The following is an 18315-nucleotide window of genomic DNA, read 5'->3' as shown; positions in this document are numbered from 1 at the left end:
ATTATGTTTAGAAGTCATGCTAGGATATGTTCAATATGATTCTTGGTTTTGATCCATTATTTGAGTACGTGGTATCATCGTTTGTGTTTAAAAGTGTCGAAACATGGTTTCGGGTTCCACGAAAGATCCCGGGACCCAAGAATTGAAAAAGAGTCAGTGGGGGGTAGGGGAACCCGCCACCTACCCGCTGCCCCATTTGGGCGTCGCCGGCAGCAGGCAGCCGGCGGGCAGGCGATTGCCCGCCAGGCACCCGCTGCCCAGTTTCTCACCGCCGACGGGTGGTCCTCCACCCGCCGGCCACCCGCTGGTTTTCCCACTTCGGGATCGTGGTTTCCCCCGTTTGATGTTTCCACGACCCTCGCGGTGTCCCAACAAACTCCGTTTATCATGCTTAAATCTAGTTTGATGTTTCGAGTACCGTTCATAGGATAAAAGAGTCTTGTGTATCGCATGCTAGTCGAATTGGCATCCCGTTGGCCTAGGTGAAAGAAGTATGAACTCCTTAGGATTATTCCTAGTATGTGGATGACCACGCATAGGTTTCATTATACGTTTTCTCCCATTTCCCAATGTGTTATTATGGGTTGCATGTGCTTGCTATGTGTTATGTGTGCATGATACCCCAATTTGGTTGCGATCAAATTGGTTATACCTGAGCTGCGGTTCAGAAGCTGGCTGCGGTCAGAAATACACTTTTGGGCTGCGGTCCACCGTTTGGTTGCGATCAAACGTTTTACATGAGCTGCGGTTCATATTCCTGTCTGCAGTCAGAGGTTCACTTTTGGGCTGTGGTCCACTGTTTGGTTTCGATCAAACGTTATGATGAGCTGTGGTTCATCGGTCGGTTGCGATCGACCCCTTCGTGTTGCGATGCGAGGCAGGGTGCTGCGGGCCGTGTTAGCGCTATATGCGCTAACCCTCATGTATGGGCATGCGATTGGTCCTGTGGCGCCACCAAAGTGTGCTTATGTGATAAGATATGAATTGAATGATGATATGAACGATGTGAAGTGAAGTCTGTGACCCTAAGATATATGCTAGTATCTTTATATGCTTGATTATAACTGTTGAATATGCTTTTCTCTATTTGTAGAGTCCATTCCTGGTTTTTAAAGCTAGAGTCTCCTAAGTATATACCTTCCTGCGTCAAAATGGTTTTCGTATATCTATATATATATATATATATATATATATATATATATATATATATATATATATATATATATATATATATATATATATATATATACTTATATTGTATTTCAACGCGTTGGAGTGGGTTACCAGCATCATTCGCTGAAAAGATATATTTGGCTTTCAGGCACAGATGATTAGCTACCAGAGCGCGCTAGAGGACCTCGGCTTAGATAGTTAGTCTTTCCTTTCGGTCTGCGCGCCTTGATGATGTAACGACAATGTTTAAGGGATAGTAAGTTAGAATAGCCTGTGCATCTGAGTTTTCCAGCTCAGATGTGGCGTAACACCCTAGACCTTATGTTTAGAATACTCCATTTGGGATTTATTTAATAGAATTGCTTTCATATTATAATATAGAAAAGTTTTAAAATTTCGGGGTGTTACAATTAGTGGTAATGAATTGTTGGATATTGGCACCACTGATGAAGACATTTTTCACACATCCATCAAGTATCAAATCACAGTATAGAGTTTAGATATCGTTCCACTGGAGATGACTCTTGTAATGTTAGAAATTGATGTAATGTGGAGTTAAGCACAAGCTAGAACTATTCTTTTAGAATCTAGACCTATCGATAAGGAGTTACATTAAGCTAATAACAAATAAGACAAGTAAAACAACGGACCGGGACTTGGTTGATTCAAGCTATGTTGCCAAATATTGTACTAAAGATTAGGTAATTAAAACAAGGCAAAGGGTAAGTGAGAAGCACAAAAGTATCCAAATACCACTCTCGTAGCTATTTGGACTTGCAACATATCCTTAAACTCCACTCTCGTGGCAATTCAATCCATCCTTAAACTCCACTCTCGTGGCAATTCTATCCAAGTTTGCTCAAGCAAGAACACAAAGCATAAATTCTCCTTAATACTCGAAATACTCTCGTATTGAGCATTAAGTGTGTGAATGTGTGGCTAGTGTACAAGCTCTACTCTCGTAGCAACAAACACACTCCAAATGAAGCATATAATTGGGATCCAACAATCATACACAAATTTCTCAACAAACCCATTTCACACAACAACCCTAGATCACCCAAATTATGCCCTTTATGCAATACAACTCAAATATGCATCAATAGCAAGAAATCAAACCAAATCCAAGTCCTAAAACACTTGAAAGAGTAATTGAAAGCATAGATGAAAAGTAAAGAGAAGAGATAATAAGAAAACTTCTCTATTGAAGATTTGGAATCCAAGATTTGCAATGTTCTTGAGCTTGGAAATGGAAAGGAACCACAAATCTACACTAATCAAACCTATTCTAAACTAACCCTAACTAGAGAAGTGAAAGGGAAATGAAAGATAAAATGAAAGATAAGTTTTGGGGTGGAAAAATCCCCTTAAAATGGGTCAAAACGCGCTAAAATGAGTTTCCACGGGCGTGGCTTCACCCGTGGCCAGAAATGCAGATCACACTGCCCAGTGGCCACGGGTGTGGACACGCCCGTGGCCATGCCCGTGGCTACCAGGCAGTGATCTGCCTGTGCATTGCGATTGTCTTCTAGGTACTTTTTGGCCTTCGAAACATTTGTATTAGCCTTTGGTGATAGAATCAAAGTTGTAGCTTTTCAAGTTAGCTTTCCAATGATATAAAATTGATTTGATTTGGACATTCCTACGCAGAGATATGATCAAAAAACCGAATAGTAGACGATTTGTGCGGAAATTTCAACTTCTTGCTCTTTTGCTCCACTTTTGCCTTTGTTTGTCCAAATGACCAAGACCAGTAAACACACCATAATTTGGCTCTCTAAAAGGTGTTTCCCCCATCTTCATAGCTTCTCATTGGCTCCCATTGACTCTACATGCATCCGAAATGCCCCATAAATCATTCAATTCAACTCCTCCACACTTAAACCTTTGCTTGTCCTCAAGCAAAAACAATAACTGAATCACCAATATAGCACTGAAGTTGATCATACTCCCACTTTGCACAACTTAACAAACCACAATCCAATTCAACACAACACAACTTATTTCAAGAATCATCTTAGCATTCCACACAAGTTCCATTCTCAAGCCAATAACCATGCACCAAAATTATTATAGAACGTGAGGATCAAGTGTGCACAAATACTAAGTTGAAATTATGCAAAAATTGACTTTGAATGAGATTCCATAGGCTTGCCCTTCATACTCCCACTAGTTCAACTCTAAGATTTCATGCTAAGATCAAGTAGGACTTTTATTATTAGGCTTGTAATGGGGTTAAGGGTGAATGGTTGACAAAGAAGGGGTAAGGAAATCAAACAAAAGAGAAAACTTCACACTTATTCACAATTGAGATTGAAAGAGATATGACGTCAAAGAACTAAGGAGCAACTAACAACTAAACACAAAAGCAACACTCTAAAGTAGTGAAGGTTGAGAACAAATTTCAAAGCAAACTATCCAACTGGGTTAACAAGGTCATTGGCAAGAGAATAGATCAATCATGCATTACACCTTGACTCATCAATCACAAGTTGCATTGTAACAAGTTCCACCAAGCAAACCACAAACCAACAAAGAGGAGTAATCACAAATTCAAGTATATCAAGGAAATTTATTCAACACATTTACAAAGAGTCATCCAAGCAAGGTTTCAAAAAGTTCAATTTTTTTTTTAAGAAAACAACCAAATTATCCCCTCTCCCACACTTAAAGGCTACATCGTCCTCGATGTGAAAGAAAATAAAGCACAAGGGGGGAAAAGGTGGCACAATAAACACAAGGAGCACATTCTCTACTATCTACACTAAGTAAAGCACTATAGACATTGGAATTGAAAGTAGAGAAGGTAGATGAGACTCCCCTAATGAATCTTCTTGTGCCAAAGAATCATCATGAAGCCTTCTTGGAATTGAGCATACTCCTTAGTGTCACTCTTAGAGTCTAGGGAATATACACATGAAAGCACAAGTGAAAGCATAATATATCAAAATTCAAAATATAAAGAAAAAATAAAATAAAATGCAATAAAGTGAAAGATAACATGGGGTGCCTCCCATGAAGCGCTAAGTTTAACGTCTCTAGCTCGACTCAACCTCTCAAGTGTTCAACCATCAATGGATTGGAGGAGAAAAATTCCCATCTTTCTATCAACCTTTTCTTCTAGGTATTTCTTCAAGGGGTGGCCATCAATAAATTCACTTAAGCTCATCTTCACCACTTGAAAGTTTAAGACACTAAGCTCATCCAAATCAAACTCCAAGAATATCCCTTACTCAAATCCATTTTTGATCCATAAATCAAATGAGGTCTTCTTCTTAAAGATTGGGTCTTGATAATACTCAAGAGCTTATTCATTTCCTTGGTCTCCACTTCTTTTCTCTTCTTGACTTTCTTTTTCATTTGCAAATAAGGAGAGTCTTGGATAATTCTCATGCACCAATAAGAAGTGGGAATCCTTTGATTCAAATATAGGCCAATGCGGGCCTCCACTTTCAAGAACATCAACTCCTCCCGGTTCTGACACTCTTCTAAAGTCTTTACTAATGAGAGTATCATTGATTGGAGAGTATTCATCAAATTCACCGTGCATGTTATCAACTTCACTCTCATTAACTTCTTCTTCAAATGGGGTGCTTTGCAAAAATTCCTTGCCACCATCATCTTGAATCTCAATTTGAGTCTCAATCTTGTCATCTTCTTCATTCAAATGATTGGATTCAAGACACTCCTCAAGCACTTCATTTTCAAGATTTTCCCTTACATTCTCATCTCCATCAACCTCATTCCCTTCATTAGATAAGGGAAACTCTTGTTGAACCTCTTCATTGGATAATGAATCTTGAATCGGCTCTTGAGTTGCCCAACTTTGTACTTGAGCCATCATGTTTTCCGACTGAGTTTGTAACTCATCCACTCATGAAGACGTTTGCATTATCAAACTCATCAACTTGGACATCATCTCGGGCTCTTGATCAAGGGATTGATATCCTTGTTGAGGCTTTGGTAAGAGAGCCCTTGAAATTGGCACAAATGTTGGTAGTTAGGAGCGAATGTATAGCAATTTTCGACATCATGTGATCCTTCACAAATGGTGCACCATAAAGGTTGTGGCATAGTAAATGATGGTGTGCTTCCTTGAAAAGCTTCTTGACTCATGTAGGCAAGATTGAGATGTGTTTCTTGTTGTTCAGTTCCTCCATATGTTTGGCTCATATTCCAATTCATTTCATATCCATAGAGAGGAATTTGGAATGGTGGTAAGGATTCTTGAAACTCATACCCAAACATATTTGAGCAATTAGCACTTGAGCACATAAGGCAAATAAAAAGAAAATAAAAACATAGAAAAAATGGTCTAGTCTCCTAGAATAGTCATTCACTAATGTTAACTACCACAAAAAAAATTCAAAACCAAGCCATCCCCGGCAACGACGCCAAATTTGATGAAGACATTTTTCACACATCCATCAAGTATCAAATCACAGTATAGAGTTTAGATATCGTTCCACTGGAGATGACTCTTGTAATGTTAGGAATTGATGCAATGTAGAGTTAAGCACAAACTAGAACTATTCTTTTAGAAGCTAGACCTATCGATAAGAAGTTGGATCGATAAAGAGTTGGATTAAGCTAATAACAAATAAGACAAGTAAAACAAAGGACAGGGACTTGGTTGATTCAAGCTAAGATGCCAAATATTGTACTAAAGATTAGGGAATTAAAACAAGGCAAAGGGTAAGTGAGAAGCACAAAAGTGTCCAAATACCCACTCTCGTAGCTATTTGGACTTGCAACATATCCTTAAACTCCACTCTCATTGTAACACCCCGTGTTACGACCCCTAAACCAATTAATTATTTAATCATTTACCCAAAAGAAAGAATTAAATTTCATTAATTAATTAGGAAGGGTCCACCATAAGCCCATGGACCCTTATCCCTAAAACCAATCTCTTAGTCCTATAGGAAATAGAATTAGCAAACCCATGCCATTCAAATCCTAATTAGGACTCTTAGATATATAAATAGGGACATAGGAGGCACCTAGAACTCACACCACAATAAACTCCCACCACACAAGAATTCCCAAGAATTCCCATAAGAGAAATCAAGAAAGAAGAAATCTTAAAGAAAGACCTTTCATAGCCAAGGAAATTAATTAAGGCTAAGATGTAGCCCTTGTCTCAACAAAACCTATTTTCCTTGCTATAATCTCCTTCTTTGGCCCCCTCTATATGTTTGTGTCTTGATGAATTCCCTTATGATAATCGTGATATAATCTTATTTGATTGATGAGATGATTTTATGTGTGATCTTGATGATCTTAATATTAAAAAGAGGTTCATGATATTTATATGATGATTCTTGATAAATCTTGATGTTTCTTGATGTTAGAGATAAAATATGATCTTGATAATTTGGATGGGAATTAGAGCCCTAGATTGGATTGGGAATTTGTATTGTGACGTTCTTGATTTATATTTGGGTGGGAATTCGCATGTTCGGGTGTTGTTATGTTTAGAAGTCATGTTAGGATGTGTTCAATATGATTCTTGTTTTTGATCCATTAATTGCCTATGTGGTGTCGTTATTTGCGTTTAAAAGTGTCTACGCATGGTTTCGGGTTCCACAAAGGATCCCGGGACGCGATATTTGATGAAAGAGTCAGTGGGGGGTAGGGGGGGCCGCCACCTACCCGCTGCCCGAGAATCACCGCCAGGCAGCGGGCAGACGTCTGCCCGCCGGCCACCCGCTGCCCGGAAAACCATCGCCGGCGGGTGACCCCCACCCACCGGCTACCCGCTGGTCTGTTACCCACCCCGGGTCCTCGGCTTCCCCGTTTGATGTTCCCCATTCCCCGTGGTGTCCCAACGGACCCCGTTTGTCGTGCTTGAGTCTAGTTTGATGTTTCGGGTGCCATTCGTAGGATAAAAGAGTCTTAGGAATTGCATGCTAGTGAATCGGTAACCCGTTGGCCTAGGAGAAGAATGCATGAACCCCTTAGGACTACTCTTAGTATGTGAATGATCACACGTAAGTTTATTTATACGTCTCCCCCTTCCCAATGTGCTATTATGTGCTACAATGAGTTCTGTGATGCATGATTCCCCAATTTGGTTGCGATCAAATTGGTTGTTCCTGAGTTGCGGTTCAGAAGTTGGCTGCGGTCAAATGGGTTGTTTATGAGCTATGGTTCATTTTCCTGGCTGCGGTCAGTGATTCACTTGTTGGGCTACAGCCCGCGGGCCTCGTGTGCGGATGGTCCACCGACTGGATGCGCCAGCGGTGTGTAGGGCCACCAACCTGAGGAAGCCATAGGCCACCGAATGAGTGATCAGGCGGTGTGTAGGGCTATGGTCGGCTACAATCCACCGAGTGAAGAGCCAGCGGTGTGTAGGGTCTTAGTCTCCGAGGATCTTCGCCCACCGACTGAGTCCCTTAGCGGTGTTTAGGGCTTGATTTGCTACGATCCACCGACTGTGCTCATCAACGGTGTGTAGGGTCGTAGTCCCCATAAGAGGATCGCAGTCCACCGACTGAGTGCGTCAGCGGTGTATAGGGTTGTGGTCCGCCGTCGAGCTATCGGCTGTCTGTAGGGTTGGTTGCGATCAATCCCTTCATGCTGCGGTATGAGGTAAGGTGCTGCGGGGCCATGTTAGTGCTATATGCACTAACCCGCATGATCGGGGCATGTGATTGGTCCCGTGGCGCCACCAAGGTGTTCTTGTGTGAGTTGAATGATGATTGAATGATGATGTGGATGATTTGAAAGTAAACTGTGACCTTAGATACATGTTCTTTATGATGTTGTCTCTATATAACTGTTTATCATGGTTGAATATGCTTATCCCTACTTGCCGAGTCTATCCCTGATTTTAAAGTTAGAGTCCCCTAAGTATATCTCTTCCTGCTTCAAAATGGTTTTCGTATATATATATATATATATATATATATATATATATATATATATATATATATATATATATATATATATATATATATATATATATATATATATATATATATATATATATATATATATATATATGTGTGTGTGTGTATTCAAATGAGGACAAGTATATTATAGAGGATTATGAGGACAGATGTAGTGTGTGCCATTAGCCGGTATGTTGTGTGCATGGCCGAATGTACTCGTGTGCCACAGTTTGTATGTCGCGTGCTAGATTTGTTAATTTATAGAGCCTGGGTTCGAAACCTGATGTTTACATTTATTCTTGTGTGCCATTATGTATTAAGTTGTGTGCCTGGTATTAATTTGTTGTGTGCCCATTATTTGTCCTCACAGTCCTCTATATATTGTTGTCCTCATTTGAACTCAACCCTATATATATATATATATATATATATATATATATAGAAGAGCGCTCATATGCGGCGGGGTCTTACGGTGCGGCGGTGCGGTCAAATTCCAGAATACACCAACAGTGTTAACAATATGCACCAACAGTGTAATAAAAACACACCCCAATGAAATGTAATAAAACATCACAAAATACACCACAGACTCAAAAAAACACACCATATAACTCACCACCCCCAATGATGTATTTCCGAACAGTGTATGCTGTTTTTACTCACACCTAATGGTGTGTGTTTGGTGATGCAGGGCTCTGTTTACTCTGTTTTGTGTGGTGTATTTCCTAACGTTGATGGTGCATATTTGGTGAACTATTGGTGTTGCCGCACCGTAAGAAATAACCGCACCTTAAGACACTGTCGCACCTGAACCCGCCTCTATATATATATATATATATATATATATATATATATATATATATATATATATATATATATATATATATACCTATATTGTATTTCAACGCGTTGGAGTGGGTTACCAGCATCATTCGCTGAACAGATATATTTGGCTTTCAGGCACAGATGAATAGACACCGGAGCGCGCTAGAGATCCGGAGCGTAGATTAGTTAGTTTCCTGTTCGCCCTGCGTGCTATGATTATGTATTGACATTGCTTTGAGGTTTTTTATTTCGTTTGGCCTGTGCATCTGAGTTTTCCAGCTCAGATGTGGCATAACACCCCGCACTCTTATGTTGATTTTGGGATTTAATGAGAATTCACCTTTATTATATAAGCTTTAAAAGTTTCAAAATTTCGGGGTGTTACACTCATGGCAATTCAATCCAAGGTTGCCCAAGCAAGAACACAAAGCATAAATTCTCCTTAATACCCGAAATACTCTCGTATTGGGCATTAAGTGCGTGAATGTGTGGCTAGTGTACAAACCTACTCTCATAGCAACAAACACACTCCAAATGAAGCATATAATTGGGATACAACAATCATACACAAATTTCTCAACAAACCCATTTCACACAACAACCCTAGATCACCCAAATAATGCCCTTTATGCAATACAACTCAAATAGGCATCAATAGCACGAAATCAAATCAAATCCAAGTCCTAAAACACTTAGCTAATCATAATCTAACAATAGATACACAATATTGAAAAAGTAATTGAAAGCATAGATGAAAAGTAAAGAGAAGTGATAATAAGAAAACTTCTCTATTGAAGCTTTGAAATCCAAGATTTGCAATGTTCTTGAGCTTGAAAATGGAAAGGAACCACAAATCTACACTAATCTAACCTATTCTAAACTAACACTAACTAGAGAAGTGAAAGGGAAATGAAAGATAAAATGAAAGATAAGTTTTGGGGTTGAAAAATCCCCTTAAAAGGGGTTAAAACGCGCTGAAATGAGTTGCAGAGCGCTGGCCACGGGTGTGGCCACGGGCGTGGCTTCACCCGTGGCCACCAGGCAGTGATCTGCATGTGCACTGCGATTGTCTTCTAGGTACTTTTTTGCCTTCGAAACGTTTGAATTAACCTTTGGTCCTTGAATCAAAGTTGTAGCTCTTAAAGTTAGCTTTCCAATGATATAAAATTCACTTGATTTGGACATTCCTAAATAGAGATATGAATTAAAAACCGAACAGTGGATGATTTGTGCTAGAATTTCAACTTTTTGCTCTTTTGCTTCACTTTTGCCTTTGTTTGTCCAAATGACCAAGACCAATAAACACACCATAATTTGGCTCTCTAAAAGGTGTTGCCCTAATCTTCATAGCTTCTCATTGGCTCCCATTGACTCTACATGCATCCGAAATGCCCCAAAAATGATTCAATTCATCTAAATCATCAAGAATTACTCATAAGCACACAAATGAATCAAATGAGGACACTTTGGGTAAAATTGTAACAAATAACAAGGAAAATAAGCTTAACTGCAAGGTGAAAATATTAACATTTTGGCACTTATCAACTCCCACACACTTAAACCTTTGCTTGTCCTCAAGCAAAAACAAGAACTAAATCACCAATATAGCACTGAAGTTGATCATACTCCCACTTTGCACAACTTAACAAACCACAATCCAACTCGACACAACACAACTTGTTTCAAGAATCATCTTAGCATTCCACACAAGTTCCATTCTCAAGCCAATAACCAAGCACCAAAATTATTATAGAACGTGAGGATCAAGTGTGCACAAATACTAAGTTAAGATTATGCAAAACTTGGTTAGTTACCCTGTGCACCTAGGTTCTCAAACCTAGGTGTGGCATAGCATCCCGACACTTATGGATAGCTTTATGCTTTGTTTGGTATTTAATTGATAGTTTCGTCTTTATTTTATAAGTTTTAAATATCTCAAAATTTAGGGGTGTTACAGTGTTGACTCAAGAAGTTTAGTCAAAATTGTTAGCAAAAGGGAATCCAAGTTCATAAAGGATAAGCATAAAGGATATAAATCAAAAACATAAACAAAGTATGAATAATACTTCTATTGGGTGTATAAGGATTAGTTAGCTATATAAAGACCTCTCATCTGAGCATTATGATTAGTGAATTCCCTAGCTTATTCTGTGAGGTCTGAGAGTCTTTGTGAGTATTCTAAATTCCCCTAGAAAGTAGTACATGTGTTTAGGTTACAATAGTTTGGTAGAAAAGATCATTCTATTGTGTAATCTCACGTTCCAAACTGTGTACTTTAAATATTGAGCTTTTAGTGGATTTAGGCAAATTCTCAAATTGAGAAGTGCCTCGCAGACTAGGGTTTCCCCGAACTGCGTTACCAACTCCTTGTGTTATAACTGCTACGTTTTACATATTTCAAGTGGTACTTTAATTTCAATGGATTTGATCACAAGAACAAACCAAGGAAAAAGTGGAGCAAAAGACCAAGGAGTTGTAATTCCCGCTGAATTTGGCGACACCTTAGTATTTTCATCATATCTCATGCTAAGAATGTTCGATTTAGGTGATTCTTGCCCCATTGGAAAGAAGACTCGAAGTAATACAACCTATGATGAAGTAGAAAGCTCAACGTGTCGAGAAATTCTAGAATGTTGTGAAAAGATTATGCTGTAAACTCGATGCATTGAAAATTTTGGGGAAATTTTAGAAAGTTGCGCGAAAAAACTTCATAATCTCTTCCTATTGAGCTCCATCTATAAAAAGCCCATCTTCCCTTAACTCTAAGGACTTAGAGGCTGCGTTTTGGAGACAAGAAATAGGAGAATCAAGAGCTACAAGCTGTCTTGGGAAGAAAGAAGAAAAGCTAGGGAGATTTGGGAGAATCACTTGATTTATTCTATTACTTTCTTTGATTACTTGTAAACTCTTTATTTCATTGCAATGAATTCTAGTTTAGCCATGTGTGGCTAAGTTTTCTTAGAGATTCTTGGGTAAAAGTATTTATGAACCTATGTGCCTAGTTCTTTAATTCTTTAATATATTGATATTTGGGTTTTATGCTTGTGTTGCAATTGTGTTTTATATTGTTGTTGCGTATAATTTAGGCCCTAATTACTCGTATCATAGTTACCTTTATGTCATAATGGGAGTTAGGCATATTCGAGAGCACCCACAATTGCACTTAACTGTTGCACCTTGGGAGATGGCATATTTGTTAGGGAGTTAATTCTTAGTTATTGCACATCAGGAGATGGTAGTAGTTAAGAGTTTATTATGAATGCTTGTTCTTAATTTGTGAAGTGTTTATATCACGGGAGTGAATATTCACTTAAGATAGAGATTACGGGAGTAACTCTTTTCTCTGTTTGCATTCTCACACTTGTTTAACCTCAGATTCAATATTGTTCTTAAGGGTAGGCACTAGGAGATTAATTACTTGAATCCCAGGAATCTCATTCTCTCTCTCTACTGTTTTCACAAACCTGCTACCTGGCTTTTAAATTAGTTTTATTCTAAATCAACCACCCATGTCTTTCGTTAGGATTAGCTTCACAAGAATAAATTAGTAGCTAGTGCTTGACACACCCCGCTTCCCTGTGGATCGATAACCCGATATTTCGAGTATTTATTTGTTTGAGAAATTTATTGCAATCAAATTGCCGCCGTTGCCGAGGAAGTGGCATTTTAGTATTGACATTAGTGAAAGATTTATTCTAGGAGTCTCTAACCGAGTCTTGGGAGAGATTTAAGGAGCTAAGAAGGCAATGTCCACACCATGGGATTCAAAGTTGGAATTTAATGATGGCATTTTATGAGGGCTTGCTTCATAACTCAAGGATTTTAGTTGATGCTTCTTCGGGTGGGTCATTCACAATTTTGGAACCAACACAAGCTGAAGAACTATTTGAGAAGATTGCTATGAATGGATCAACATGGTATTCAGAGAGATCTTCACAAAAACTTGTAGGAGGAATCTATGAGGCGGAACAAATTTGCGCCTTGTCTGCCAATGTGGACAATGTGGCTTCTTTGGTTCAAAAGCTAACTCAATTCACTTTCAAAAATCAACCTGTGAGTTATGTTTCTTCTCCTTCTAATCTTGATTTGTGATCTTTGTGGTGGATGACACAATATGGGAGAATGTCTTAATGATTCGAACCCTAAATCCCTCATGGAGCATATTAATTTGATAGGTCTCATTTATTTATAAGAATATAATGGGGCCACAAAAATCTAAAAATCGGTCCTGCTTACAATGTCATCCACTCAATACATGCACATTTGTTGGAACATTAATTTTAATATATATATATATATATATATATATATATATATATATATATATATATATATATATATATATATATATATTGCAGATCAAATAAAAAAGCTTCATCATGTAAAAAATGCGGACAGTTTCCAGCCATAGATGCAATCCAAATCAATAGCACAAATTGAATTTGATTTAAAAAATGTGCGGTGACATATTTGTAAATTTGAGTAAATACGTCAGCTTGTCTTTTGTATCCGAGTGCACATTTTTCCTTCTTCGAGTGCACACTTTTCCTTCTTCAAATGTATATTTTTCTTCTTCAAGTGCATCATTTTTATTTCAGTACTTAGTTTATACTTTGAGTGCACATCTTTGTACCTTTGAGTGCAAATCTTTGGCCTTCAAGTGTACGTTGTGTAGCCTTCAAGTGCATGTTTCCATTTTTAAGAGTGCATAATTAATTTCCTTCAAATTTTCTCTTTTAGTGTTTTTTTTTTCTCTCTTGCTGTCTAGTGTTTTTTTTTTTTTTTTTTTTGTGCTAGACCAAAAACAAAAGCAAACAGAATGAATTGGGGACTATCCCCTTTATGCTTTCAAGTGCTCAATTTAATGCCTACAAGTGTTTGTGTGTATTATTACTGTGTAAAAAAAAATAAAAAAAAAATAAAAAAAAAATACTTAGCATTCAAGTGAACCTTTTTTTTTCTTCGGTGCAGATTTTTTACCTTCAAGTGCACATTTTTATGTCTTCAAACCATGTTTCTTTGTCTTCAAGTGCACAATTCTGGGCAGTATTTGTCATATATTATGCATTCTTTTCAATAACATATAACTAAATTTCTCTTGAAATTTGTAGATTTACAAATGATTTGTATGGGTAATTAGTTTAATAACACTAAAATTGAATAACCTCTCTTTTTGGTACAATAAATTGCATCAATTGCACATCTATTTACCTTCGAATGCAATTTTTTGGCCTTCAAGTGTACATTATTTTTACCTTCAAATGCATGATTTTGAGTTTTTAAGTGCACATACTGCATTTTCGCACGGGAAGTGGCATGCGTACCTGATCCTAGACCTAATATATATATATATATATATATATATATATATATATATATATATATATAATTCAGCAATAATTTCATTATTAAGGTACAAAAACTTCATTGATCACATGTGAGCCGGAAGGACCCTAGCCACATGTTTTTATTAGATGTCCAATAATGTAGATTATCCCATTGGATAATTGCAAAATTAGGAAACAATTTCCCAATATTGAACATTAAAGTTTTTAAAGACAACCTTCAGCAATAATCTCATTCTAAGTACATGTACAAACATTTATTTCGATACATGTGAAAAGAATCCGAGGGAATCCTGTTTCCATATGTCAAATAATAATTGTTCCCAAACAATTTTAGATGTCCAGTAATTAATGTACGGAGTGCTGTAATTTGACCTATCAACTAGCTCAGTTTTCGTGTGATGATTGCACGGTAATTGTCTGAAGGTTCGTATATATGTATGCGTGTATATATAAAGAGTAAATTGAGAAAAAGAACACAAGGAGTAGGGCACAAGAATATATGTCTTTTCATTAAGCCTTCATTCAAATATATACACATCCATATGACCTTTCAATTCCCATGCTCTACATACATATGTACAAGCCCAACACTTTGTGCTCAGATGGCATATAATGACTCTCCCATATAGGAGGGCATGAGATCGAGCCTCAGTTGAAGTAGTGTTAACTTTTTGTGCTTCAATAGATTTAGAAAGTATAGATGAACAGATACTACAATATAATAGAGTACGTAGCCACGTTTAGTTGCAAAATTAGGAAATGATTCCCTAATTTGTTGAAGCAACAATTACTCAAGTTGGGTTAAAGTGAGCAGCAATATATATATATATATATATATATATATATATATATATATATATATATATCTTTTATTCTATTAACCGTAGATAATATAATATTACAAATTAACTGGAGTCCATGCTGCGGATGGAGTCAAAAGGACGAGGGACAAGCTGGGAGCATTATATGTTGTTCATGGTTAGTAATTAGAGCAAATTGTTCACGAACCACGGTTTCTAATTAAAGCACACGTTGTTCAGGTTTTGTAATTAAGTGAAGTAAACGGACAAAGCATGTTGTTCAGGTTTACTAATTAAGTCAATTAAAGTCCATACTGCCAAGGAGATTATGTCTAGTCCGTGAAAGCTATTGCCCACCCCTATAAAAATCATCTAATCCCCATTAGAACACTCTCTTAATTTAATTTTTTTAAAGACAAACAGTCTCCTAATTGAAATCCAAATGACTCAACAAAATGTCGTCCCCAAATCCAATCTGAACATCGGCGCCAAAATCAACTCGTGGGTTGAGTCAATGAGAGCTTCCTCCCCTAAGAGAAATAAAAACAACAAATTAATTGATGGGGTTGGTTGTAACTTGTAACATACAGTTGCAACATCCATCAGCTCTAGACATGTTCGAGCAGATTATAAAAGCTTCAAAAGGAAAGAAAATCGTGATGTTTCTGGACTAACAAGGTTGACAAGTAGCATGGACTCCAATTAATTTGTAATATATTAATTTATTTATTTTTAAAAAAATATTATCTACTATCCTATTCTGAAACATCAAATAAGAAAGGGTTAAATTTTAGTCTGAGATGGGAACAAGTAGACAAGGCAGCTGGTTGGGCTTCGTACATCTCACCAAGGTTGACAAATTTTATTTATTTATTACAATTTTTTAAGTGAAATTTTCCGTTATTATGCAAATTGATTGTACAGTGGTAGAATATGTACTGAATTCTATTTTGCATTTAGACAGGATAGCTGAATTACAAATTGCCCACTTGTACAGTGCTGGTTAAACAAAGCCCGAAAAAAACTTAACTAAACCCTGAAACGCACACCCCTAATTTCTATTGCCAATAATTCCTTAATTCATCAAATTTATCACTTTGTAGATGCCTTCATCTCCTCAAGTTCTCTTCTCAACCTACATTGCCTCTTTAGACCTTAATGCCATTTTTCTGCACTCTACTAACTGACGCAAAAATACCATGACCTGCAAAATACCAAAAAAGACAACAACAACAAAAATAAAAAATAAAAAAAAAAACATTAAAAACAGCAAAAACAAATTTTGAAATTCTTAATATATACTGATGATATGAAAACTTTAAGGTTGATGGATCTATCTGACCTCGGATGGTTCCTGCAAGAAATAGGACGCATGGGTGTCTTTTGGAGTTTTAGAGACAAGAATGTCAAAACCTTGTCCTCTTTCTCTCAACACCTAATCATGATTAATGAGTTCATAATTAGTAATTAGTCACTAATGAAATATAAAAAAAAAAAAAAAAATGATGCTAATCTGGGAGCATTGGATACTTTGAAGGCATCTTCATCGGTTCTATCATCTCCAATATAAACAGGGAAGACGTCAGTACAGTGCAAATTATGCTATAGAAACAGGGAAACGTGTCCATAGACACCAGTGTTTGCCTTAACCTTATAACCAGCCTTAGACAATTCAAATGGTGAAGATGATAGAACCGATGAAGATGCCTTCAAAGTATCCAATGCTCCCAGATTAGCATCATTTTTTATATTTTATTAGTGACTAATTACTAATTATGAACTCATTAATCATGATTAGGTGTTGAGAGAAAGAGGACAAGGTTTTGGCATTCTTGTCTCTAAAACTCCAAAAGACACCAATGCGTCCTATTCCTTGCAGGAACCTTCCGAGGTCAGATAGATCCATCAACCTTAAAGTTTTCATATCATCAGTATATATTAAGAATTTCAAAATTTGATTGTGTTGTTTTTAATTTTTTTTTTTTTTTTTTGCCTTTTTTTGCAAAAACGGCGTCGTTTTACTTTTTAAAAAATCATTTTCGATTGCAGTTAATTACGTAAATATATGTTCGTAATTTTATAATTTCACATTCTGAATGTATAGTTATGAAGTTATGGATGTGTAGTTATGAAATTCTGAATGTATAGTTATTAAGTTATGGATGTGTAGTTATGCATGCAATTCTGAATGTATAGTTATGAAGTTATAATTTCACAGTCTGAATGTATAGTTATGAAGTTATAGATGTGTAGTTATGTAATTCTGAATGTATAGTTATGAAGTTATTGATGTGTACTTATGCATGCAATTCTGAATGTATAGTTATGAAGTTATGGATGTGTAGTTATGCAATTTTGTATGTATAGTTATGAAGTTATGGATGTGTAGTTATGCAATTCTTAATGTATAGTTATGAAGTTATGGATGTGTAGTTATGCAATTCTTAATGTATAGTTATGAAGTTATGGATGTGTAGTTATGCAATTCTGAATGTATAGTTATAAAATTATGGATGTGTAGTTATGCAATTCTGAATGTATAGTTACGAAGTTAATGGATGTGTAGTTATGCAATTCTGAATGTGTAGTTATGAAGTTATGGATGTGTAGTTATGCAATTCTGAATGTATAGTTATGAGGTTATGGATGTATAGTTCAAATTATGCACAACATAACGCCATTAACGGCAATCGAAACTGATTTTTTTTTAAGTCGGACGTCAAAACGACGTCGTTTTTGCATCTGTGTGCACCATGCATAGTGCACACGGTTGCACAACATAACGACTCCCTGATAAGCAACTTTATCATTTGAGTCCAAATACAAAATTTTGTGTATTAGAGTAAAAATTGTGAGTAAAAAATGGGAATACATATACTATTTTCCCCAATAAAATGTAAGTAAACCTCTAAAATTGTAATATAAAATGTGTAATTAGCACCATTTTATCAAAGGTAACATGCTGATTAGACATGCTAAATGATTTTTTAAATTGATTTGGTATATTTTAAGAATTGATATATAATAATAATAATAATAATAATAATAATAATAATAATAATAATAATAATAATAATAATAGTAATTATTATTATTATTATTATTATTATTATTATTATTATTTGATATTTAATTTATAGAAAAAACATAATTGTCAATGCTAGAAAACCTGCTCCCGCTAACATCTGGCGTTTGTCTAAATTTGTAAAAAAACACATTTTTCGCTCATATTTGAACTTGTATCATTCGATCTGTTTCATGTTCGTTTGAGCA

General features: G+C 36.5%; 1 protein-coding gene across 1 annotated transcript; it reads right to left on the bottom strand.

Moving 5' to 3' along the window:
- Positions 1-15974: 15974 nt before the first annotated feature.
- Positions 15975-16641, bottom strand: LOC109169122 (probable trehalose-phosphate phosphatase H; the record flags this gene model as incomplete). Its single annotated transcript, XM_019317996.1, has 3 exons — positions 15975-16246; positions 16385-16477; positions 16573-16641. Coding segments are annotated over 3 exons (231 nt in total), but the record flags the coding sequence as incomplete, so codon positions are not given.
- Positions 16642-18315: the final 1674 nt, after the last annotated feature.

The sequence above is a fragment of the Ipomoea nil genome, unplaced genomic scaffold (assembly GCF_001879475.1).
Source record: "Ipomoea nil cultivar Tokyo-kokei standard unplaced genomic scaffold, Asagao_1.1 scaffold3251, whole genome shotgun sequence".
Taxonomy (NCBI): Eukaryota; Viridiplantae; Streptophyta; class Magnoliopsida; order Solanales; family Convolvulaceae; genus Ipomoea; species Ipomoea nil.
Note: the sequence above shows the minus strand (reverse complement) of the source record. Positions and strands in the feature narration are given on the sequence as shown.